This window comes from Callorhinus ursinus, unplaced genomic scaffold, assembly GCF_003265705.2.
Source record: "Callorhinus ursinus isolate GAN/ISIS: 27379988/994484 unplaced genomic scaffold, GSC_fseal_2.0 scaffold5, whole genome shotgun sequence".
NCBI lineage: Eukaryota > Metazoa > Chordata > Mammalia > Carnivora > Otariidae > Callorhinus > Callorhinus ursinus.
In genome coordinates, this window is record NW_027397067.1 from 66,966,076 (window position 1) to 66,991,425 (window position 25,350).

General features: G+C 49.0%; 3 protein-coding genes across 18 annotated transcripts in view; 1 reads left to right on the forward strand and 2 right to left on the reverse strand.

Moving 5' to 3' along the window:
- TATDN1 (TatD DNase domain containing 1) overlaps window positions 1-10,189 on the reverse strand; it is a 42,375-nt gene extending 32,186 nt beyond the window's left edge. For 4 of the 9 annotated variants that reach the window (XM_073893196.1, XM_025871088.2, XM_073893194.1 and 1 more), the window contains exons 1-2: window positions 10,090-10,169; window positions 234-299 (exon numbers count right to left, since the gene is read on the reverse strand). In XM_073893196.1, coding sequence (XP_073749297.1) covers window positions 234-299; window positions 10,090-10,111 — 88 coding nt within the window. In that variant the 5' untranslated portion in view covers window positions 10,112-10,169. Of the gene's footprint in view, window positions 1-233; window positions 300-2,581; window positions 2,683-10,089 lie in introns of those variants that run through there. The other 5 variants (XM_073893198.1, XM_073893195.1, XM_073893193.1 and 2 more) reach the window with 4 other exon arrangements.
- Window positions 9,598-17,227, forward strand: NDUFB9 (NADH:ubiquinone oxidoreductase subunit B9). Its single transcript, XM_025871094.2, has 5 exons — window positions 9,598-9,721; window positions 9,902-10,345; window positions 12,876-13,068; window positions 13,702-13,815; window positions 16,997-17,227. Exons 2-5 carry the CDS (start codon window positions 10,245-10,247, stop codon window positions 17,126-17,128), a joined length of 540 nt encoding a protein of 179 aa, XP_025726879.1. The 5' UTR covers window positions 9,598-9,721; window positions 9,902-10,244; the 3' UTR covers window positions 17,129-17,227.
- A 762-nt stretch (window positions 17,228-17,989) lies between these two features.
- Window positions 17,990-25,350, reverse strand: part of MTSS1 (MTSS I-BAR domain containing 1) — a 162,769-nt gene continuing 155,408 nt past the window's right edge. For 2 of the 8 annotated variants that reach the window (XM_073893188.1, XM_073893189.1), the window contains exons 11-15: window positions 25,108-25,227; window positions 24,044-24,238; window positions 22,611-22,784; window positions 21,886-22,048; window positions 17,990-20,919 (exon numbers count right to left, since the gene is read on the reverse strand). In XM_073893188.1, the coding sequence (XP_073749289.1) occupies window positions 20,219-20,919; window positions 21,886-22,048; window positions 22,611-22,784; window positions 24,044-24,238; window positions 25,108-25,227 (1,353 nt within the window). In that variant the 3' untranslated portion in view covers window positions 17,990-20,218. The remainder of the gene's footprint in view (window positions 20,920-21,885; window positions 22,049-22,610; window positions 22,785-24,043; window positions 24,239-25,107; window positions 25,228-25,350) is intronic. The other 6 variants (XM_073893192.1, XM_025871100.2, XM_073893191.1 and 3 more) reach the window with 4 other exon arrangements.

Genomic DNA, 25,350 nt, shown 5'->3' on the forward strand with positions numbered 1-25,350 from the left:
CCCGATGCGGGACTCGATCCCATGACTCCAGGATCATGACCTGAGCCGAAGGCAGTCGCTTAACCAACTGAGCCACCCAGGCGCCCTACAGTTTTAAACTATATGCATCCAAGATGCATAATAAATCCTTTTAATATTTCAATTGTAAAGTGATTATGCTTCTCATGATCTCCTTGAGGCAGAAAACTTGTCTTCATAGAGAAACTATTTATCTTAATAAAAGAAACATTTACCTTGATGCTTCTGAACTCCCCTATAAATTCCTCTGAACATAGGATCTGTCAAGTTGATACCAATATCTGTGGAAAGCAAAAATAAGTATTAAGAGCTATTTTAAATTTCTATGTTAAATAAAAGTTCCTGTTATGAAATTTTTCATTCAAACAAAATCTAAGTGCCTACCACTTGTCAGTTACTGAGCTAGACACCTGGGACACAAAGAGGAGTAAGACAGAATTCTAGCTTGCAAGAAACTCACCGCAGAATTGGAAAGGCAGACCCATTAACAGTTAAGAAATAATTCTAAGTAGACACTGGCACTGTGGGACACAGATGAGAAACACCCAACCTAGTCTGGTAGATGGCCCAGAAGTTTCCAGAAAGAATGGATCCCTGAACTGAATCTTAAAGGGTAAGTTAGAGTTACCCAGAGGACGAGGGGAAATTGCAGACAGAGGAAGCGGGAGCAGTGCGTCTGGGGTGTGGAATAGCAGTGACTGTGGCGATCTATAGGCTGTTCGGCTGCTGGAGAGAAATGTAGGGAAGGGAGTGGCCAGAAAAGTCCAGACTCAGCTATGTTACAGACATTGGTCTTTGAAACACCAGATGCAACCAGAAGCACAGATGGCTTTTAAGCAGAGGTGTTGAGGTTTTGTCTTCTGGACATCTCATTCTGGCGTCTTTGCAGAAGGTAGGATTTGAAGGGGGGGCAAATGGAGTCCACAGATTTCATTTGGAAACAGGCAAGAGCTCATATTTACAATGAGGAGAACCTGAATTGGGGTAATGTAAGGAGAGATGCAGAGAGCAGAATGAATTTCTTTATTCACCAAATACTCTGAAGACCAAGCTTGTGTCCTTACTATGTAAGGAGTTAGGGGATACAGAAGGGAATAAGACCCAACACTTGGTCCCTGCCCTCCAGGAATTCATGGTCTCTATGGGAACTACAAATATACTTGGTGATATGTTAGACTAAGCAACACAAGGCAAGAATGTTTTTCTTTATTGCTATATTCCTAAAACCTAACATAATGGTTGCCCCGTAGTAGGAGCTCTATACATGCTAAGTCTATAATTATTATGTGCTTGGGAGCACAAAGAAGGGGCATTAACAGTTTTGGCAAACGTGACAAGAAAAGCCTCCCAGCAGAGCTGGATCTTGAACAAAGCTAAAGCTTACAAGATGACAAACGGAAAGGGCGTTCTACAACTATGGATGCGTGCGGGCACCAACTCTATCTAGAAGACGAGAAGAAATTCATTGTGCCTACAGAGCAGTGGTCCTCAATGGAGAGCAATTCTGCAGCCCCTCTCTCCTCCTAACCTCCCTCCTTGGACAGCATTTAGCAATGTCCATGTTCATTTCTAGTTGGCACAACTGAGGAGAGAGTTACTGGCATCCAGGCTTGAGGCCATGGATGCTGCTAAATACTTTATAACGAACAGGATAACTTCCCACAAGAAGGGATTATCTGACCCCCAACATCAAGGGCCATTTCTTGATAAGTCCTGCTGCAGAGTACAAGGAGAATAACAGGATGTGAAGTCAGACCGTACTGGCCCCAGGCAATAATAATACCTTCCTTATGGGGCACCTGGGAGGCTCAGCCAGTTGGGCGTCTGCCATCGGCTCTGGTCGAGATCCCGGGGTCCTGGGATAGAGCCCCACATTGGGCTTCCTGCTCAGCAGGGAGTCTGCTTCTCCTGCTCCCTCCGCCTCTCCCCCGACTTGTGCTCTTGCTCGCTCGCTCTCAAATAAAATCTTTTTAAAAAATAATACCTTCCTTATTTAAAATACACACTCTTTAGCGTTTAGCACCAGGAGTTCATGCTCCAAGTTCATGACGGTTGGGGGCACGTGCCTTCCTACAGACCCTTACATTACTTCTGCTTACTTTCAGCTTCCTCTTGGTAATGTTTTCACCCTGATTTCTGGCCCTCAGTAAGCTGTGCTGCTTCCACATGAAGACAGACTTGAGGTGATGGATGGGAGTTTGGATGATCTAATAAGGGATGGTGGAGAGAGTAGTCCAGACATTTGGAAAAAGCAAAAGAAGGGCACAATGCAGAAAAGTTGAAAGATATTTCAGCAACAGTATATATGTCAATAGAGGGCAGAAGATGAATTCACACCGGTACCCTTTAAAGGATTATTAACACACAAACACTGACCACAGTAAATACAATATAGGCGTTCAATGGAATGGCCCAAATCATAAGAATTCAGCATTTTTTTTTCAGTCAAGGAAAGGAAACTAGATAGGGCAGGGAGCAGACTGAGAAAGGGAGCCCAGGGAAGAGAGGAGAGGCTTTTCTGCCTCGAAGAATCCTTCACAGAGCTCCATCTACAATCACCCACCATGGACGATGGTTAGGAGCACAGACTTGGTCTGTATGTCTTCTACTCATTTCCCCTTTGTGCAGCAAAGAGATTAGTATTTTTCCAAAGCCATCTTTTTACTAGAAAACAGTGAAAAACAAAAGAAACAAAAGCAAATTTAGCAAGTAAACTTTGTTACTTTAAAAGCAACGGAGGGGTGCCTGGGTGGCTCAGTCAGTTAAGCATCCAACTTCTTTTAAGATTTGATTCATATATTTAAGAGAGAGAGCAAGCGAACGTGCATGAGTGGGAGGAGGGGCAGAGGGAGAGGGAGAAGCAGACTCTCGCTGAGCAGGGAGCCCGACTTGGGCCTCAATCTTAGGACCCCGAGAGCATGACCTGAGCTGAAGGCTGACGCTTAACCGACTGAGCCACCCAGGTACCCCAGGTGTCCAACTTTTGATTTTGGTTCAGGTCGTGGTCTCAGGGGCCTGAGATCAGGCCCGCATCAGGCTCCACACTCATTACGGAGTCTGCTTGTCCCTGTCCCTCTCCCTCCCTGCTGCCCAGCCCCGGCTTGCACTCACTCTCTAAAACAAATAAAATAAAATCTTTAAAAAATAATAATTTTAAAAAGACAAATTGAAGATTAACTTGGGGGCTCAGTTTCTGAAGCCTTCCCATGTCCTTGTCTCAACCCTCACTGGACTGGATGCTGAATCGTTCTTCAGCACTTTATGCTGAGGCAGATATGGTTGAAGCCAATTCAAGGTGATACACTACCTCTTAGAACCCACTTCTAGATGTGGGTCAGTCCTTCAGGCCCTAAGTCACAGTGTAGTTCAAAAACCTGTATTCAGCTTTGGACCCAGGTGAGCCTTGGGCTTTAGGATATCCTACCCTGGCTCAGCCACCAATTTCTTCCCTCTGCTGCAAGAAATCTCTCCTGACTTACAGCCCTTGGCCATTTTCTTTCTGACAAATGGTTTGCTTGAAGTGTATTCCTTAGCCAGTTATTAGAGCTGTTTTCTACCTTGAATGGAATGCTTTCCGTTAGTCAGGTCTGGTAAAGGGGGTCAGAACATACCACCCCAAAATATGCCACTTTGGCATCTCAGTTATTTTGAGCTGAATGCACTGGAGAAAAGAGCAGATGTAGGCAAGGCTCTCTGGTCTCCCCACTTTGTAATGAAAAGGAGGTCATAAAATTCCCATGAGAGAGACCCCCTCCCTATATCAAGAACAGAAGAATATGGGTTATCACTGTAATACTGTTATCACCAGCCTGGGAGTCAAAGTCAAAATGAATGTGTACAAACAGACCCAAATAACCCTCATCATCTCCCATTAGTTTCCCCATACATTTCCTCGTCATGGTCAAACTCAAGAGAGTTTAAGCCCTTTTATCACATTGCCATTTATGCTTTTGGGCCTAATGGCTTCTTTGGGGCTTCATTTTCCTTCTGAAGACTCCCAGATACACAAAAAAATGTCCATGCTTTTCTCCTGTTAATGTCTTATGTCAGTTTAATTCTTCCACCAGCCACAGAACCTAACAGGGTAGGAGGAATCTTTTCCTCCTCTATAGAGGCAAATACGTTCTTTTTCTGGATGCTGAGTCACTTACGTTTCTCCTCCCCTATACTGGCTGGCCTCTGGGCCTCCCACTCCCCATCTACCTACCCACCAGCAAACACCTGCAGGGTGGTTAAGATAATCAAGAGGTCAGCATATGGAGGGGGTCAAAGAAAAGTTGAACACGATCACCAAAAAGTGTAAATTTGTGAGCAGGTTCCAAGAAATCCAATGAAATGGAGGAACTGCAGTTATGGAAAAAGAATGGGTTCAGGAGTCAGAATTCCTGGCATTATGACGAATAAACAATGATGTTGGGCAAATCACTGGGCCTTCTGGGCCTGTTTCCCCACTAATAGGGCACAACATTTCTCCTTTCCGGATGAAATGTGGCTCAAACTGGAAAATGAATGTGAAAGCACTTTGCAAATTAAAAGCCTTATAAAATCTACTTACTATTATTACTGAGCACAGTATACGTTCTGTAACATGCCAGTAACACATGGAATTTTAGTCAACATTAGCTACCCTGCCATACCACCTTCAGTGGTTAACTCTCTCAATTCATTATTCAGTAGCCAAAGTGAGTCCATCTTTTTATACCTAACTCATGATGCAACTACAAAAATAAAGCCACTCAAAATCCTACTCATTTAAATTGTTCAGAATGTCCTAATTTAGTATAAGGGATACTATCTTTTCAATTAAAAAGTTCCTATCACAGGGGCACCTGGGTGGCTCAGTCAGGTAAGCATCTGACTCTTGGTTTTGGCTCAGGTCATGATCTCAGGGTGGTGAGACTGAGCCTGTCAGGTTCTGTGCTCAGTGCAAAGTCGGCTTAAGATTCTCTCTTTCCCTCTCTCTCCCCCTCTGCCCCTCTGCCAACTCAAGAGGGCTCGCTCAAATAAAATTTTTTTATATTTTTTAAATTTTATTTTATTATGTTGTGTTCATCATCATACATCACTAGTTTTTGATGTAGTGTTCCAAATAAAATCTTAAAAAAAAGTTCCTATCACAAGGATGTGTTGTCAACAAACTCAAAAAAAGTAAATAGTATAGGAGAATCAATTTCTAGCTTGAAAGAGCTTGAAAAACTAAGACAGATGGGATGAGAGCATGAGAGGAAAAAGGTAGGAAATGACTACTTCTGATGGGGGAAATGGAGGGAGTCATACATTTAGTGGCACGTCATCATCTTGTAAGGATCAGTGATGTTTCTTTTCCATTTTTTTTAACTGGCTGGCTTTAAAAGCAGTTAACTGCTTTACTGTTAAAAACTACTTCTGGTATTAATGAGATTTCTCAAAACAAGAGTGGAAAACTGCTTGCAACCAAAACAAAACCACATCTCCAAACTGATGCCTCACTGGGCTCAGTGAAACACGTCCTATCACTGTCACCTATGATCTAGGGATACAAATGGACAGTAAACAGGGCGTTTAAAATTGCTTCGGATTTGCTTAGCCTTCAGATAGAACTTCAAATTTAACTTCAACTTTACAGGAAATACAGGAAATTAGAGGAAAAGCTAAACACCAGCACACAGCAATCAGACAAATTCAAAAGACTTCTGTGGGGCCACCAGCCAAGTGCTTCTCCGAGACAATGCCACGAGGAAAGAAATGTGCTAGATCAAGGGGTTGGCAAGCTGTTGCTGGCAGACCAACCCCTATCTTTCTTTGCCCCTGAGCTAAAAATGGTTTTACATTTTTAAATAGCTGGGGGCGGGGGGGGGAAGGAATCAAAACAATAATAGGATTTTGTGAAACCTAAAAATTATAAGAAACTCAAGTTTCGGTGTCCAAAAAGTTTTACTGGAACACAGCCACACCCATCTGTTTATATAGTGTCTATGCCTGCTTTTGAGTGACAAGATCAGAGTATTTGCGGTAGTGATCATATGGTCCACAAAATAAAAAATACATACTATACGGCCCTTAAGGGAAAAGTTGGCCAACCTCTGTACTAGATATAAAACTTAAGGGCATCCAAATATGTGGCTCTGGATTGGATACTGTTTTGGACACGACCACCTTATAAAAGAGGCTCCAGAGAGGCCCCTTGCCCGTTCCATCACATGAGGACACAATGAGAAGGCAGCAGCTAGAAACCAGGAAGGGGGTACTCACCAGAACGCAAACATGCTAGTGCCCTGACCATGGACTTCCCAGCCTCCAGACTGCAAGAAATACATTTCTTATTTATAAGTCACTCCATCTGCAATATTCTCTTCTAACAGCCCAAATGGACTAAGGCAATCTATAACATCAGCTTCTCTCTCAAGGTGTACTTACCAAGTAGGTGGATTTTACCTCCCAGTCTATCAAACCCGTGCACTTCTTTCCGCCTCCCCCCTACCATAAGACTCCAGTCGGCCAACTCTGGCCCAAACGCCACTTTGACTCCCCTTCTGTTCTGCTCTCCACCCGACCCATGGTTTCTTTCATTCATAAATCAGATCGTGACACTCTTAACTGGACTTCTCACTATTAGGATGAGAATCAAGGTCCTAACAGGGTAGGACCTTGGCTCTGCTAATCTCTTTAGCTCATTCTGTACCATCCTCCCACCCTCTCAGCCCCTTCCCCATTTCTCTCTGTTCCAGACCCACTGGTCATTTTTTCAGTTCCTCAAAAGGACCATGTATCCTCTTGCCACAGGATGTTTGCACAGGCTGTTCTGTTTGGAACCCTCTGCCTTTCTTGGCCTACTGAACTCAATTTTTCAGAGCTCAGTCCAAGTGTCACTTCCTCAAGGAAACCTTTTCTGACCTGCCAGACTGTTTTGTTCCTCACAAATACCCAGAGGACCATGCTCCCTTTCTTCAGTGCCCTCATCTCTGTAACTGTGGTAAAGCCTTTAGTGCATTCATGCGGCGGTCTCCACCACGAGATGTGACCTAGTTTCTGACCACCACTGCTTCCTAGCATTTAGCACACGGGATGGCACACAGTAGAGACTCAGTAAATACTTTCACAGTAAATACTTTAAAGTGAACGAATGACTGGGTTGCTTAAGGGAATCGAAGACATAGGAAATACGATCCAATCCCTAGAGAAATGGAATTTATACAAAAAAGGTGGCCAAAAGCCCCAACTGGCTTGCTTCTAGGGCCACAGGGCAGGATCAGAATCCTGTTGAAAAAAGACAACTACAGATTAATCCTAGGTACCGAAAAGCTGGATGGCCCGAAGGGATAGTTATGCTACTAAATACTGTCAGCTGCTCTCTCATTGGCTCATGGAGGGGGACGGGGACTGCTAAACTAGGAATCATCTAAAGCCGCGCTTCTCAAACTAGGGGTGTTCCGGGACACCTGGTGGCCCAGTCAGTTAAGCTTCCAACTCTTGGTTTGGGTTCAGGTCATGATCTCAGGGTCCTGGGATCGAGCCCCACTTGGGGCTCCGCACTCAGCAGGGAGTCTGCTTGAGGATTCTCTCTCCCTCTCCGTTTGCCCCTCCCCCTACTTGAGCACGCATACTCTCGGGCTCTAAAATAAATCAATCCTCTAAAAAACAAACAAAATTATGGGTGTTCCACAGAGTATGTAACACTTCGAGATTTCATGGAGTTTCAATTTTACTTCGGAAGACTTAGGGGATAAAGTATCTTAATTTAAAAAGGGCACTATATTATTTCAAAGATGAACACAAAACATCCGAAGAAATGTAAATGCATCAAGAGTTAGTTACCCATCACTGCTGCCACCCCACCACCCCTGGAATATGCTTCCTTCTACGCATAAATCTATTAAACAACTAGGGAAGGACAGACTTAAAAAGTTTAACACCGGCTATCTCAAGAGAGTAGGAAAAAAAATGTATTCAAAATAAACGCACCTTCAAGAAGTCTTTCCGAACTCATCTTACCAAAAGGTTCAAATTCCTTTATCAATTTTCTTATCACCATGGTACTAAAACTACGTATATTGTTTTACCCATTCATTCATACTTCCACTGACCATCACTGTACTAAGTCCCTGGGAAACAAACACTACGGAGTATTTGCCTTAAGAGTGTGTGGTCTAGTGGGAAAGACACATAAATATTTAATTATAAAATAATGCGTCAAAGGGTAGAGTTAGGAAGTCTGCTCTTGCAAGTAAAAATCAACCAAGCAAGAAGGTAGTCAGTGAGATATTAGGGGCAAAAGTGACATTACGGTCCCGAACTGCCACTCTAAAACCTTGTCCAAGGCAAGAAACAGCATGTCCAAGTGTTTGTCAAAGATAAAAAGGATGAGGCTGGAACAGAGGGCAGGACCAGAACACGGATCGGTTTTGTATGCTGTGTCAAGGTACTTCAGCTATCCTGGGACAGTAACTGAAGGACTGGAAGCAGAAGAAAACTGTAGTTGATTTTTACACAGACCACACTGAAGGCTGTATGTATGATGCATTTAAGGAGACATGACTGGAGGCAGGGATTTCGTTTTATATCACAAATAATAAGCTGTCTTTTCCTTGGGGAATCTCTCATGGCCCTTAGCCCATCTCCCCCACTAATTATATCACAGATTGGAGAAGAGAAGCAGATAGACACCACACCTACAACTACTGAGGACTACACCCCAACCCCAACCCCTGGCTCTCCCACAGCATTTTTAAACTTCTTTTGTGGCACTGAAAACATTCTCCCCTGCACTTGCTTTGTACATCTCTCTCTAGTCTGAAAAATAACTGCACCACTCGTATCTTTCATAGTTCCAAAAAGTTAGCACAAAGTCTGTGGAAAAAATATCGCTTAAAATAACTCTCAGATCTAAGACTACATTTCCAATTGCCCAGCAAATGTTTCCAGCTGGATGTCCTGTAAGACTCTCAAACTTAACCTAATCCACATGGATCTCGCTACGTCTCCTACCCACTGCCAAACTGATCATCCTTCCATTTCATATTTAGGTATTTATCCCAACTCTGAGTCATCTATCTGACTGTTCATGCTCCCTTACTTCCATAAACACAGCTGCCAAATGCTGCATATGTACATCTCTTCTCTCTCTCCCTTTTCCACTTCCCTAGTTCAAGCTCGGAAATGTTTCCCCATCTCTCCCCCTCCCCCCACAGAACCTACAGTAACTATCAGGACCGCCTTATTAAAGCAGAGATGTGGTGGTCATTGCCCTTTCCCACCTTCAAGTAGCTGGAAACGCCACAAAGACAAGAATCACACTGTTGTAACACACAGCCCCAGGTTCCTGGTACATAACTGGCACTGCATGATTTACTTGATGAAGAAAGGCTGAAAGCCTTCAGCGAAGCTCCACTCTACACACAGTAAAAGTAAACTCAGCCAGACCTTTGAGTCCCAAGTTACCCTTCCAATCCTAGCTCTCCAGCTTTTCCCATGTGCCTGGTAGTAAATACTCTTATCCCTTTGGTTCCTGTCGCATCTTACCCCCTCTTGTTCTACTGATGGTGAACAGATTATTGTTCTTGCCAAGTAAAAGAACTTGTTTTTCTCCCCACTATTTGTGTCCTCCAGTTCCTGCACCAGATGGTGATGCCAGCAGATCAGGGGCCGGGTCTTTGCGCCCTGTGTTCCTAGCCGGTGCCTGGCCCCCCAGGAGCGCTCAATAACTGTGCTATGAACGCACGAATTAGTGAGTCAACGGGTCCGACACCGAGAGGGGAAGGGGCGGGAGGTGCACATGGGATGGAGGGGAATATGGTGAGTGGCCTCTTTTTTTGGCCTACTTTTGCTTCCTTTTTTTCTTTTTGCTGAATACGACACATACGCTGAAAAGAGCATACATCATTGTACAGCTCGTTAATTTTCACAGATGTGTGATACCAGCACCCAGGCGGAGAAGCAGAGTATTAACGGCACCCAGAAGCCTCCCCGCGCCCTCTTCCACTGAGTGCCCTCTCGACCTTCAGAAAGCCAGAGAGCTCAAGTCCTGGGCCCCTGGCTGCGGTAAGCGACGCCCGTGGGTGGTCCGAAAAGCCCAAGAACCGAGAAGACGCTTACCCACGAACTTGAAGCGACTCATGTTAGCAGCACGGTGTCCTCCCCGGCGGAAGCGGAAGTAGTCGCCGTCGCCCCGCCCTTCCGGCTGCCCCGCCCCTAGGCCCAGCCTCCGGCTTCCCGGGAACCCCCGCGGCCGCTGGAGGAAGCGGGTCGTCATGGCGTTCTGCGGGCCGGGTGCCTACCTGACCCACCAGCAGAAGGTGTTGCGGCTTTATAAGCGGGCGCTGCGCCACCTGGAGTCGTATTGCGTCCACAGGTGGGAGAGGGAGAGCTGGGGCTCGGGGAGGTGACCCCGGGGATCCTCACAGAGGCTGAGTGGCCTTGAGGGACCGAGCGGCTCAAGGACATGGGGGACGAAGTGGGAAGGTGGCCATAGACCCGGGTTCAAATCCACGCTTCGTCGCTTCTAGCTGCGAGACCTTGAAGAGTTGCTTATCTGGCCCAGGCCTCAGTTTTCTGTTCAGGAAGAGCGACGCAGGACCAGCGCAGAGGGTTGCCTGACGATTAAATGAAATAAAGGAAAGTGCCTAAAACTCTAGTTGTGCGTGCAGCGCTCACTGTATAAGAGCTTTCTTCTAGACCTTCTTGTTGCTAATATTAGCAGCAGGAATATGTGCATTGTTTTCTGTAGTCCCCATAACAACTCCAGGAGTTAGGGATTATTTAGCCTTAATTTACAAGTAAGAAAATGGGCATGGAGAGTAACTTGCCAAGGTCCTAGAGCTGGTGAGTGGCCGGGCCAGGATTAAAACTCCGGTGCTAACCCCAGAGCATCACCAGTCTCCCACTTCTCCAGTCAACTTTCCTCTTTTTAGCTTCAGCCCTTTCCACTATTTTCACATCCACATAATTCTTTACCAGCCACGTCGTTCTCTTCTCTCCATCTGAGAGTAGTCTTAGGACAGTCTTAAAACACATAGATTTTCGTTACCTGAAGGCAGTGCATGTGTGTGGATCCTGGGCCTCCGCTGCCTCATAGGAGTCCGAAAGCCTAGTCTCAGGAGCAGGGCTTCTGGGGGAAACCTCTAAACGATGGGAAACTAAGTAGGTCTGGAAAAGTTGTGGAGGATATCCTTAAAGCCCACATTGCGTATTTGTGATTCTTGGAAAGTCATTGACCTACTTCTCTTTGCTAGACAGAAAGATGGCCAGGTTCATTGTAACGTTGTTAGTTTCTTCCCTGATTTTTCCTCATTCGGTCATCTGTCAAAATTTGCAACTCAGGTTCTATGCTGGCTACTGAATAAAAAAAACCAGTAAGTCCTCTTTCTCAGCTATAGGAGCTCACGGATTAATGGGGAAGATGGACATGTAAACAAATAGATAAGAGAATGACCAATCTTATAAAGATGAAGGAAGCTGAGCTGTCAAGAATTCAGATAACACTGAACTGCATCTGGGAATATTAAAATCCATAGTCCTGGAGGAGAAGTTGAAAGCAACTCGTATGATAACACTGACTCAGTGGTTTTTAAGTCTCACTGACGTCCTCTCCCAGGACTTTTCTTCATCCATTTGTTCCTCGTGCTATTCTCCATGGTTCCGTCCCAGGTCCTTGGTGGTGGTGTATATGCTTTGGACAGCCTCATCTAATGCTGGGACTTGAGTTACCACCTAGGCTCACTTGTCTCTAGAGCTGTTTTCCATTTATTTGTTAGATAACCTACAGTTCTCTGAAACTCAGCTTGTCTTAATGCCTTAAAACCAAAGTCTTTACCTCATTTTGATTTTCTTCCTTAATTCCCTGTCTCAGCTAATGGCATTGATTAGTAATTCAGTCACTCAGCTTTAAGTCTTAGAGTCGTTCTTAAGTACTCCGTACTCATTCCGATGCCAGTGACACATGTGCTTGTGTGCAGTGTGTATTTGGACACTGATATTTGTAAATTCTCTCCACAGTGTAATAATATTGTAACTGACATTGAGCAGAGGAGGTACCAGGCATCTGTCTGAAGTGTGTTGATATGTTTTAACTCCTCAAATCTTTAGGATACTTTGGAAGATCTAGATACTGTTACTAACACTTTTGTAGAGGAACCCATGGCCTAAAGACATTAATTGACCCAGATTACACAGCTAGTAAACTAAGATTTAGTCTGAAACGATCTGATTTTAGCAGACACTCTCAATTCTGTAATGTAAACGTTTCTCTCCGGTCTCCTACCATCACAGGTGCCTGCTTCAGGCCCCTCTCATCTGTGGCTTGGATTATTGTCGAAGCCAAATGATCTCTGCCTTCCGTTTCTTCTAGAACCTGACCTGAACTTGCCTACAGTCGTGCAGTTAGTGTCAGAATTAGGATTCAAACCCAGATCTGTGTGATTCAAGCAATACTGTTTCCACTGAGTAACACCTCCCTTCCCACTCACCTTTGTATCTCCAGAATTTAGCACAGTGCCTAGCACAAGGTAGGAGGAATCTCAGTAAGTTGTCATTCAATGAGTGTTGAATGATCTGACAGAGGCTCTAGTTTTTCTCTCTTGCAAATTATCTTTTTGTGTGTGTGTTTGAATCAGCATTCCTTTTTTGGAAGAGAGAGGGAGGAAAGTGGTTAGGTTGTGTTTAATACAGTATTTTTTTTTTTTTTGCTGCTGCCGCCGTGTGGGGGACTGCTGAGGAGGCAGTCATATTGATGTGGCTGCTTCATTGGCAGGGTCTGGGGTGCTTCCAGGTAGTTGCGCTACACATTCAGAGGACGTCAGTAGAAGTCCAGCCTCTTGTCAGACAGTAATCCTGCTCAGCTGAGTGGATAACATTTCTAATCTCCAAAACGATTTTGGTTAAAGGGACAAATACCGGTACTTTGCTTGTTTGATGAGAGCTCGGTTTGAAGAACATAAGAATGAGAAGGACATGGTGAAGGCCACCCAACTGCTGAGGGCGGCGGAGGAAGAATTCTGGCACAATCAGCATCCTCAGCCATACATCTTCCCTGAGTCTCCGGGAGGGACCTCCTATGAGAGATATGAGTGTTACAAGGTAGGTGAGCACTGCAGTGGTGACTGCCTTCGGAGAGGCAGACCTTCTTTCTCCCGTCCCAGACCTCAGCCCCAAATCCGCTTGTCCCGTTAGGGGCAGCTAGGCAAAGTTCTTTCCTGCCAGTGGTAAATACTTTTCTATTTGCAGGTGTCCCATTTTCCCTGTCCCAGGTGACATTCTTGTTGCTTTGTCTTTCTGAATTCAGCGCCAAGGGCTGGCAGTATCTTTTTGGCAAAGCAGTGTGCTAAATTACTTGGTATATAACTCATTTTGGGATCTTAAAGTTAACCAGTTCGGATTGGTGCTTAGTATTTTGGAGCAATTACAGGTAACAGTCCCGCGCCGCGTCAAGCTGCTCTGCGTAATTAGAGAATGCAGATCAGGGAGGATCGGTGCCAGCTATCTCCAAACTGACCTTGAGGTTTCTCAGCCCTTGGCTCTGGCTCTGAGCCGTTCTTTGTGTCGGTGTGAGCTCACCTTCCGCTGGTCGTTTTGCAGCGCCTGAAACATCTGATGCTTGCAGTGGTTATAAAAATACACCGTCATTTTTGCCTTCTGCCTCCTGAGCAGGCCCTGCAGGCGGCATGCCTGCACCTCCTGTGGGCTGATGGCAGTGATTTCCCCTCCCGACAGGTGCCCGAGTGGTGCTTAGATGACTGGCATCCCTCCGAGAAGGCGATGTATCCTGATTACTTTGCCAAGAGAGAGCAGTGGAAGAAGCTGCGGATGGAAAGCTGGGAGCGGGAGGTGAGTCTTCCCTGCCTTTCGCTTCACAGCTTGGCCCACATGGTCCGCGCCTGGAAGGGGCTCAGGTTCTGTTCCCCAGGTGCAGAAGTCCAGAGTCCAGTTACGACAGTTACTGCGGCCCCTTGCCTCTCAGATATACTTGCATTTCTGAATGTAAACGTGACCTTGACAGGCTTCTTGCAAACGGGTGACAGGGTGTCGCTGGTCTCTTTGGGTTTTCTGCTCCTTGGTTTTGCTTCTCCCCTCCTTCTCCTCAGTCCTCCGCCTGACCGTCTTCCGTACCCTCCGGTCCCTGAACTTTCCTCTCCGCCAGCGTCTTGGACATTTTTCATTCGTGGGTCTGATTTACATTTTTAAAAGCTCAGCTTCACTGTAGTGTGAAGAGTATATTGGAGAGGGCAAGAGGAGAAGTGGAGAGACCAATTTGGGGTGGTTGCAGTTTGGTCAGAAGATTATGGCAGCCAGCACGGGGTGGGGGGCTGCAGTGAAGAGGGAAAGAAATCAATTCAGGGTATCATTTGGCGGGATATGAAGGCTGACTGGCTGTGGGGGAGGCATGAGGGACAGGGAGGAATCGAGAATGAGATCCACGTTAACACCTGGAGTCTGGTGATGGTTCATGAAGATGAAGAAGAGGGAAAAACAGGCACCACTCTGTTAAAACATCTGACTCGCGATTTCTGCTCAGGTCGTGATCTCAGAGTTGTGAGATGGAGCCCCATGTCCGGCTCCACGCTCAGTGCGGAGTCTGCTTCTCTGCCCCTGCCCCTGCATGTTCTCTCTCTCTCTCTCTGTCTCTCTCTCAGATAAATAAAAAAAAAAAGAAAGATAAAACAGGTGTCGGGGGACAAGTAAGTGTTTGGTTTTAAATTTGTTAAATTTGAGAATGCTGTGAGACACCCAAGTGAGATGTCAATAGGCGACTTTGGGTGTAGGAGCCTGGAACTCAGAGGAGAGATTTGAGCTCGAAACAAATTTGTGAGTTATCCATTGTTTTAAAAGCCGTGGAAATGAAGGAGATCCTTAAGAGAGAGGAGAGAGAGCAGAAAAGTCACAGGCGCTCCCACTTGTGGAGGTGAGGGAAGGAGGCAGCAAAGCACCCCCCAAGGGGAGAGGGGTGACGGCGAGGCCAAGCCACGAGAAAGGGTTTCAGGAACAGCCGGTCAGGGGTGGTCATCTTTGCTGAAAGTTGCTAAAAGGTGGACTAGAGTGAGGACCGGAAATAATGCCCACGGACTGTGGCTGTAGGAAGGGCATCCGTGACCTTGGAGAGCCTCTTCTGGAGGGTAAGAGTGAGCAGAATGTAAGAGACAGAAGACGGGGGGCGGGGAATTCTTGAGAAGTTTCGCTGGAACAGTAACTGGAGGCCAAGGCATTATTTTCTTTTTAAGGTAAGAAATGATGCGTGTGTGCTGAGAGAAGATTCGGGGCGAGGGAGAAATGGACAGTGTTGAAGCAGGGTGGAAGAGGTCAAGGGGGAAGGCTCTGGAGAAGAGCGACGGGATCCCACGCCTGTGCGAGGGCCTCTGAACGGAGAACGGGTTCTTCCTCCACTAGAATTACACGGCCGGTGCACGTACACACGTCCGGGCTAGAAGCTTGGACGATGGGAAAGTGAGAGTTCTAGGTGACAGCTTCTCTGTTTTAGCAAAGAGGGAAAAGGCGTGAAGTGGGCGCAGCCTGTTTTGGAGAATGTGGAGAAGGTGTGGGAGTCACGGCAGAGGATGAGCTCGCTGGGAATAATAATAGGATTGCCAGGTAGTGGTGAAGGCCCATTTGAAGTTGGGAATAATGAGTGTGTTGTGACATCGGTTTGTTGCAGCAGGTTTTTCTTTCTAGCAATAACCAGCTGCCTGGGTGAGGTCTGGGAGGTGGGTGGTGTGGTGTGTCCAGTGGAGGGTGTCAAGAGACTAGAGGTTATTCAAACGGGAGTGATCGTCATGATGGGATGGAAGCGGCTAAAGCAGGCACGGAGTCAGGAGGCTGATGCAGAGAAGGACAAATTGGGTCAGAGAATCTGTGAACTGGCAATTTCTGCGTTTCAAAAAGCATTTTCAAGGGGACATTTAAGCACATGAGCTGGAGAGGGCTTCGGTGGTTAGAGAGTGGGATATTTGAGTCACGATTGTTTTTTTAAGATTTAGAGAGCGCGCACTCGAGCTGGGGGAGGGGCAGAGGGAGAGAATCCTCGAGCAGGCTCCCTGCTCAGGGCAGAGCCCCATGTGGGGCTTGATCCCAGGACCCTGAGATCACGACCTGAGCCAAAACCAAGAGCCAGACACTTCACCGACAGAGCCACCCAGGCGCCCCTGATTCATGACTTCTGTGTTATTTTAGGTTGTATATAATTTGAAAGTTATATGGGTTCTGGTGATAAGGTCCAGGATGTTGACCGCAGAAGTTGTTGGCCCAGGTGGAGTGAAAGGAGGGTCATTGTGACCAAGGAGGGCAGTGCTTGCTAAGAAACGTCTCCTCCTTTGGAAACAGGAGGTGTGTTTGTCCGTGGAGAGCAGCAGGTTTGCTCTTCGGTTGGTGCCGGATGACCCCCTCCTCTCCACGAACCCCTTCCTTCCCTCGTTCGTCTCACTGCCGTCATTAAACAGCACACACGCTGGAGACTCGGGTCACCCACGATCCAGAATTGAGTTTTCTGGAGGAAGCTTTCGAAAACCATTATCTGGGGAGGGGGTCCCTTACGTGTCCTCTTCTCTGGGGACAGTGATAGTCCTGAAGATCACTGGAACCTGCGGCGGGTGGGCGGGATCAGGCAGCACAGAGCACATCTTCACATGGGATTTCATGGGATTTCTTGTCCTGGTTGCTGTTGGGGGGTGGGGAGGCTTTAAAATGAACATCTCTAATACATATGAATTAAGGTTTCCTAATGGTGCTTTTGGAGAGCACTTAGCTGAGACATAAAAATATTTTTTTAGAGGGTACAGGTAGGGGATCATAACAAAGGGAATGGGACTGGGAATGGTCACAGTTTTGCAGTGCGAGTAAGAGATGGGGTGGGAGGGTTTCTCAGCTTTGCTGCTTTAAGAATGGGAAAACCTTTAAGGAGAATTGTTTTTCTGAGTTAAACTGTGGGTGTAAACATAACGCAGGTATATCTAAAAAACCCCGCAGCAGATTTTCCAGTCAGTTCGACCCTAATGGTTCCTCCCTTCCCCCTTTCCAGGTTAAGCAGCTGCAGGAGGAAACCCCAGCTGGTGGTCCCAGCACTGAAGCTCTGCCCCCCGCCCGGAAGGAAGGTGATCTGCCCCCGCTGTGGTGGAACGTTGTGACCAGGCCCCGGGAGCGGCCCATGTAGAGGGACAGGGAAACACCCCACCAGCCAGTCGCGCTTGCAAGTGAAATAGTTTACAGTACGTAGACACACTTGCCCTAATAAAAGTAACTCAACACGGTATGACTGCTGTGTTCTTCCGAGGGTCTGCACGACGCCAAGCGCCTGTGCCCCCGCCGTCTCTTCCCACTTGCGCGGGGAAGTACGGGAAGCGTGGCCGAGGGTCCTCTGCCCCAGGGAGTCCTGTTGCTAGCACGTGTTATCAGGGAAAACAGCAGAACCAGATACAAGATTTACTCTGAGGATTTTAGTTGAACAAACCCTATTTGAAGGCTCAGTGACTGGGAGGAATATGAAGTCAAGAGAAGGTATGCAAATCCTGAGGACTTGAGAAAACCTCTTTGGTTTTGTAAAGATGCCAGGAATGACATCTTAGTGTGATGAAAAGGTTAACTCTAAGCAGCACCTACTCAACGAATCGGCCTGGAGTTCACGGGCTTCGCTCGAGAGCGGAGCTTTGGGGGCTGGGGTGAAGCTTCCCCGGGACGGTTTTCCAGCTCTGCCTCTCTACCGTAGCTTGGATGGTCTGCGGACTCCCAGGCAGGGGACAGCGGGACTCTTAAGTGTTGGAAGAAGCGTCTTTAAAAGGTAGAGCCATTTTTAAAACCATCAACCAAACCCATTGGCTTTTAGTTGGTGATAACTCAACAGAATTACGTTCAGACAGTTGACGAGTGGAGGCTGCTAGTGTACTTAGGACCCAGGGCCATCCCAGAAGTAATGTTCTCTTCGGTTTCCTAAGTAAGCACAGTCGGAGTCTCAGTGCATCTCCTAATAGTTGATGGAGACTTGCAACTGAATTTTAATAAGTCTTGACATCCAGGACTTTTTCTAGTGGTTCTTTATTTATAATGTAGGCTGAAGCAATTGTTACAAGGTAGAAGGGAGACACATTACACAGTTGTTATTTATACAAGTTTAGAACAAAAAAACCACAGGGAGAGGTCAACTCTCAGTACAAACTAGCAACTAAACCACAATAATTTACCTTTAGAAACGATTTCTTTATTTTTAGCTGTGACACTGCTTTTACAATATGCAAAAACACAAACAGAACTACCCAAGATGTGTTGTCACATTCTTTCTACATTGAATTTGGCAACATTTTATATTAAATTTATTCAGATTATACTAACGTTTAAAAACTAAACAAGTGAAAAGCTGTACCAAGGTACAGTTACATCCATTTATTTCCAAGGTTTAAAAGACCACTTTTTATCTATCGTAATTACCTTGCAGTGATTTCTGCTTTTGCAAAAACCATCTCAAGCATCATATGCACAATGCATCAGCTACTTTTAGTCATCAAGATTGGTGGGCTAAACCACAGGCACTACTGTTCCTTATATTCTGTAGAAGGAGCTTGTTTTTCAAAGGAAAAAAAGCTTAAATAGTTTCTAATAATCATGCCTTTGCTTTAAAGCCGTAACATAAAATGCCCTTGAGCAATCACAGCAGTGTTAAATGTTAATATATAGAACAGTGACTGTACAGGTACGTTACTCTCACACCCAATGCAGTTAGGTATTAAAGCATAAGGTTATGTAATTGAAGATTAGAGCCAACAGAAACCTGCAGGGTCTGCGGGACCCACCAAGCTCCGGTTTCTTCAAGAGAAACTGACCCGAGTGCTAAGGGGCTTGCTTGGTCTTTTTGAACATGTCTTCTCCAAACAAGATCCCTTTAAATCTACAAATCTCTGTTGGCTTTAGGGAATGGGCATTAGAACAAATTTAACTTTCACTTAAAAAAGAAAAGACATAAATCCATTCCAAAAAACATTACCTAGAATACCAAAAAAAAGGACAGTATAGTGGTCAGATTCCCAGTGACAATAAATCAATCCTCCGCTCTTCAATGTTTGGTATGATGCCAATTAACTGCCACTTATTTAAAAGAAGAGAAGAAAAACAAGCCCCCAGGTCGGTAAACACATTGGCAAGTTGCTAGATTCCAAGCTGGTTACCCTTGTTAAATCCGCTCGAGTTTGTTCAAAAGATTTGGGCTTTTCAACGTGCCCAGCCTGCTGGGCACGGTTAAGTAAAAGGCATTGGCTATATCTAAGAATTCCCTGCTATCATTTTAAAATGTTTTCACATTTTTAAAACTGCCTTACCCTTTTTGGATGTATTTGGATTCAATGAACGTGGGTACGAGAGACGAGTAACTGAAGGGGGGCGGGGGGGGGCGCTCTGGGTGTACCTGGTGGCGGCAGCATGCACGGGACTGGAGGTGGGTGCTGTGTGCAGTCAAGAGGAATCGTGGGACGAAGGAAGTCCTTAAACACCCTACAGAAACAAACACTGCAATCCAGTATGGCTTATTCGGATGCATTTACCATGAAGCTACTAGAAATTCAACCTACGAGGCTACTCTTAAATGTTAACAGGATCGGCTATGTTGACTGTGTGCCCCTCCCACGGCCCTCCCCCCCAATCCCAACAGTCTACCATTTCCGGATTTACTTCACTCTGAATATTGCTCAACTGTTACTCCTGCTTTTCTCAGCCAGAGCATACTACAAGTAAATGAAGATTTTTAACCCTTGATCCATTTTGTTTGTACATTAAAATAACTTGAATTTGCTTCTAAGCCAGACTACTACAATGCATCTACAAAAGCTTGCAGGAAAAAAAGGAGAGAGAAAAGAAAAGGCTAAGTAGAGTTACCCTTTTTTCTGAAATTAACTACTTTGTGTTTCCCCTTGCCCCGACCACCCCCCCACCTATTATGCATTTAAAATTTTACAAAGACTTGTAAAAAAGTTAAATGGAATTTGGCACCTTCAGAAAAATCAAAAGGGAAACTAAGATTAAAATGTGCAGAAAGAAAACGGTCAATATTTACAAATTAAAAGATCAAAGTTATGTCAGTTACATATGTTGCTTTTAATTCTTATCTAAAGGTGTCGAGTACTTTCAAAAGAGCTGTATTCTGAGTTGCCTACAAAATCTTTTGTCTGATTATAGATTGGAATGGATCGAGACAAATTAGGTTTTATGAATTAAACAGTTCCCTCCCCCACTGGCAGCGTTTCTTGGGAGCCTAGCGAGCCTACGAGAAGCGAGGGGCTGAGCGGTCGTTCGTCGTGGTCTTCTTCAGTTTCACGCCCCTTCGGATGGCATTCAGCATGTCTTCCCCTTGCGGAGTATCTCTCGGGCTCAGCTCTGCGGCGTCGCTCTCCGGGATCTGGCCTGGGGAAGCACTGGCACTTGGGGGATCCCTCTCCTGGTCTTCGGCCTCGCTCTCTGGAATCGCCTGTCTGTGCTCCTCGGGGATACCTGGCTTCGGGCCTGGGAGAGGAGGGTTGACGGAGGCTTGGCCGCTCCACATGGAGGAGGGCATGCTGGTGACACCCTGGGGGCCCTCGCCCACAGACGGCGACTCGGGGCTGTGCTCACCCCTCTCCTCTGGCCCGTCCGGGGGCGCGGGCAACACCCCGGGGAGGTCTGGGACGGTTGGGGTCTTGACGGGGATCACGGGGGTCTTGATGGGGATGGGGCCGGCTCCGATGGTCCCCCGGCGGACAGAAGGCTTGGTGGAAGGGGTCCGTCGGATGGTTGCAACCCCCGGGGTGACCATAGCAGGTCCGAGGGTGGTGGGGAGGCCAGCCGTTGAGGCTGGGCGCTTGGCCTGGAACATCCGTCGGTAGGACTGGCTGATGTCGCTGTTTCTCGGGATGGTGGAGGATTTGTCAAACTCCTGCTGATCCGCCTCCTGGTCGCCACTTACAGAGAAATAATCATAATCTGAAACTGATGATAAGATTTGATTAGCACTCTCCGCAGCAGCTCTGCTTTTCGGTTCTTTGGTGCCGGAGGAACAAGACGCCCAAGAGGCCAGGTGCTTTACCCGCCACCTCATCCCCAGCCTCCCCCAATCTCTGCACCATCCTGAGAAGCCCTAGACGGCTGAGCAGTCCCCGCGGGGCGGGTCTTCGTTCGGTTCCCCGCTGTAGGCCTGGGCCCCAGGACGGCAGCGGACGCCGGCAGCGGGCTCGCCGCCTCCCAGCGTCTCCCGGAGGAGTAAGGGGGGCGCGCGGGAAGAGAGGAGGAACGCCACACCGCCGCCGGTCCAGAAGCGGACGCGAGGAGCCAGCCTCAGCCGGACTCTCACCGCCCCCCTCAGTCACGCGTCGGGCAAAGGCAGGAGAGAGATCGGAGCTCCGAGCCCTGAGCCCCCGAAAACGCGCGCAGAGTCGGGCTGCAGCGCGAGGCGTGCGCGCTTCGTCCCGGCAGCCGGGGGCCCGAGGGCGGTGGGGCTCAGGGCGGGTGTCTGTGCCGCCGCAGCACCGGCCGCGGGGCCAGGCGCCGTGCCGGAGGGCTCCACGCACCGCCCGCTGCCCCCTGGACAGCAAAACGGCCCTCCGGAGACCCACGCAGTCCGAGAGGCCTTGAGCGACGGGCCGCAAGTCGGATTGCTCGCCGCCCGCCCCATCTCCTCTGGCCCCTGGGCTGCCATCTGGCTGGCGCGCGCGGCGCCGAGGGAGGCAGGGCTCACGGAGGACTGGGCGCGAATGGGTTCCGACCCCGGGGCTTCGGGCTCGGGGAGACCCGACCACCACAGACAGCGCTCCAACGCGCTCCAAGAGGAGGCCGCCGGCGCAGTCACTGCGCTTCCGCGGCCTCCCCGCCCTTCTGCCTCCCCCCAGGAGGGAGGCCGCCCCTTCTCAGCCGGCACTGCTCCGGAAGCCCCGCTGGGAAGCCCGGGCTGCCTCGTACCTTGGGAGGGGATGGTGTCCTCCGAGCAGCACGGGGTGGTGGTCTGGGTGCTGTAGCCGCTGGAGCACTGCAGCGAGTCCCGGCTGCTCCTCTGGGTGTCCAGCTGGAGGCCCCGCGACAGGGCCAGCGCCAGTTCCTCGCACGCCTCCATCTCCTCACCAGGCTGCAGCGGGGAGGCGACACACACACAGACAAGCCACCAGGGCCGTGAGTCCCCTGTCCCATGTCCCCAGAGCCTTTCCGCATACTTCAAGTGGGAGCCTCAGTGTTACTCCTAACCCGCTCCCGTGAAAATCACCCGTCTGTGGGTCCTACCCAGGCTCTAGAAAGTTCTGAGTCCGATTTCAGTGCCAGGCTCTTCCCTGGGGGCCCTCTAATCACTATAGAACAGGGAGTGGGGGAACGGGGCTCAGGTCCCTGCAGATGCCGGGCTGACTCGGCCCCGGTGCTGGCCAGCACACGGCCACCAGCCAGGTCTAGAGGGGTCCAACCAGCCGTAGAGAATAAAAGCGTCACCCCTGGGGCGCCTGGGTGGCTCAGTCGTTAAGCGTCTGCCTTCGGCTCAGGTCATGACCCCGGGGTCCTGGGATCGAGCCCCGCATCGGGCTCCCCGCTCCGCGGGAGGCCTGCTTCTCCCTCCCCCACTCCCCCTGCTTGTGTTCCCTCTCTCGCTGTCTCTCTGTCAGATAAATAAAATCTTAAAAAAAAAAAAAAAAAAGCGTCACCCTGGTGGCAGCTGACACGGTCATGCTCCGCGGTCTCTGAGCTTCGTCAGCCGCTGCCGGCGCGCCACCTGCGGCGGTGGGCCCTCCTCCACTGGGGTCCGGCTCCCGCTTCTCTTTGCGGCGCTGTAGGGTGTTCACCAGAGGCTGATCGTAAGGTCCTGGCTTGGCCCAGTCCTAAGCAGAAGGCACGCCGTCAAGCGCCCAGGCCTCCGCCGCCATCTGGAAGGCTGTAGAACCCTCCGGACAGCTGCCCACAGAAGGCAGCTGGCCTCTGGGGAAGCTCGGGCTACGACAGGCCAGCAGGCCCTTCTACTGCGTCCTCACCCGGCTCTCAAAGAAGGGAATGGAAAATCCTTTGGCGGGGCGGGCACCCCCCCGCCCCCGGGAACCTCCCCTTTCCTCCCATCTGCCCAATGATGAAAAACCCTCACCAACCAGGCAGGTACCTGTGGGTGACTCTTAGTTAGTAGCCACCTGCAGCTGACCAACTGTCTAAGGTGTCTGAAGGCCCCAGCCAGTGGCGAGCACATGCCCCGGGGACCAGGCCCTCCCTTCGGGTGTCTGAAGGGACCCCCTCTCCTCCAGCCCAAATGGCTTCACTCGAGCCAAGTGGCCACCAGGGGGCACTAACGGGAGTCAGCCACTCCCGCGGAGGCTGAACCTCCGCCTCCAGGAAACTGGGCCCCAAAGGGCACCCGGGATGTGCCCCCCTGAGGCCCTCATGTAGGGAGGGAAGGCCTCTGGGGTCAGCAGATTTTTGAGGAGCACGAGGGGTCCACACTAGTTGTGAGGGATTAAGTCGAGACCTCAAAATGCCACAGTCTGGGGTCACCTACTATTCAAATCAGGGACACCAGCTCTCAGAATAGGATTGGACTTGCTAGGAACTCATTTTAAAACTTTGTTTTTGTATTAAGGCAAACACATTTTGAGAGTAAACAAATGAGACTAAAAAATAAAGTCTGCATTTACTTTTGAGATAAAGCATGGTAAGCCAACCCACAGTTTGCATTATGGTTCTGTCGCCACGGCCCAATAAGGGACTCGAGGGAGAAGTCTGGGGCACGTGGCTGGGGAGGGCAGTGGCTCCCAGCCCCTGTTAACACTGACACCCTGCAGCGGCCCCCAGCAGCGCAGAACTGCACACGGCCACGTCTGGCGCTACCGGCTACCCGGGCTTAGGGAAGGTGCGTTACGGGGAGCCTCTCCCATCTCAGCTCCACGTGGAAATTTCTCCCTCAGATCTAACTGCTGCTTTTTGGTTCTTCCCGGTGGGAACTTTCCTAGGGAGAGGGGTTCTATGGGGAGGAAGGCAGAGTGTGGAAGGGAGGGGTGAGGGGGGTCAGGATGAGGGATCGTGGGACAGAATGGGGGGAGCACAGAGCCATGAGAGGGGGCGGAGGGAGAGGAGGGGAGGGAGGAGAGACACAAACCTTCCAGCTAGGGATCTGAGATGACGGGAACATGCCGGGCCCAATGGTGTGACAATGAGCGAAGTCTGGAAGGTGGACAGAGGTGACCCGAGGGAGCAGGCGGGAGGCAGGCGGGCAATGAAGGGAAAGGCTTGCCCCCATGGGCCCCACATGGGATTCACTTGGCAAACTACAGTGAGAAAACCCGTTAGACAACTGGAAACAAAACAAAAAAAGGGGGGGGGGGAGAAAGGAAAATAAAATTAATATAACAGGATGAGTGTGGAGGTACAAGATGGCATTGACATTCAAGGGAGGAGGGGACCGGAGCCTTTATCCATCAAACAAGCGGCGGGGCTCTGCTGCTCGTGGATGATCCGTGGGGCGGAAAGGGCCACGGGGCAGAGTGCACGTGGGACACCAGGTAAGTGCTCGGTCAAGGACACAACTTATCTACATTCTGGAATAGTGTGGAAATTGACCAGTGTCCTTCATTTGTGGCGTTCGCAATGGTTTTTGATCATTTAGCCAACGAAGCAGAGTTTCACGGTGATCGTGATCTGCTCATCTCATTATGCAAATTTAAACATTGTCAAGCGTCAACTAAATCTGTTCTTTCTAGGTTTCCGAAATCATCACACTGTTCAGGAGCAGATTCCAAATCGGGGTGAAGAGGGAGGAGGGGTCAGCAAACAAAAAGGCAGAAAAGCACACAGCCTCTGATGCAGCGGAAGGTCCCGTCGGGCGGCGTGGCTACGGCGACAAGGGGGCCACAGTGGGGGAGGGGGGCTTGGGAGGGCAGGGGGGAGATGGATGAGCACACGGCACTGTTCTGGGAAGGAGCCTTCCACCTCCGAGTTCCCCATATACCCCTTCCTCTCCCTCAGGACGACGGCAAGGTCATGGCTCAGGAGCCCGGCGCCCATTCAAGAAAAAGCCCTCAGCCTTGTCCCTCTCTCTGTCCCCAAAGGCACTGCTCTGGGTGTGCCTTTGGTCGATTTCAAGTTTCAGGTCCCGGCGGTGACGGCCAGCGGCAGGTGGGCGGGGGGGGGGTTGCCGCAGTGGCCGGGGGCCCAGCCGGTCACCTTCTCTGTGGACGCCCAGGCGCCCATGGTGGAGCCTGAGCTGACCGAGGTGGGCGAGCTGCACTCGCTCACGGACTGGCAGGTTTCGGAGGCTTCGGAGGAGGCCGAGCTGGACGAGTTCTGCCGGCAGGGAGGGACCACGTGCCACCAAAAGTAGCAGGAAACCGAAACAAGATGGGGCGGGGGGAGGGCACGCACAGAGAGAGAGAGAGAGAGAGAGAGAGAGAGAGAGAGAGAGAGAGA

Excerpts from the sequence above, each read along its gene's own strand:
- NDUFB9 (XM_025871094.2), top strand. The coding sequence starts at position 10,245 with ATGGCGTTCTGCGGGCCGGGTGCCTACCTGACCCACCAGCAGAAGGTG. Across the intron at positions 10,346-12,875 it reads GAGTCGTATTGCGTCCACAG|GGACAAATACCGGTACTTTG; the intron begins GTGGGAGAGGGA and ends TTTTGGTTAAAG. Across the intron at positions 13,069-13,701 it reads AGAGATATGAGTGTTACAAG|GTGCCCGAGTGGTGCTTAGA; the intron begins GTAGGTGAGCAC and ends CCCTCCCGACAG.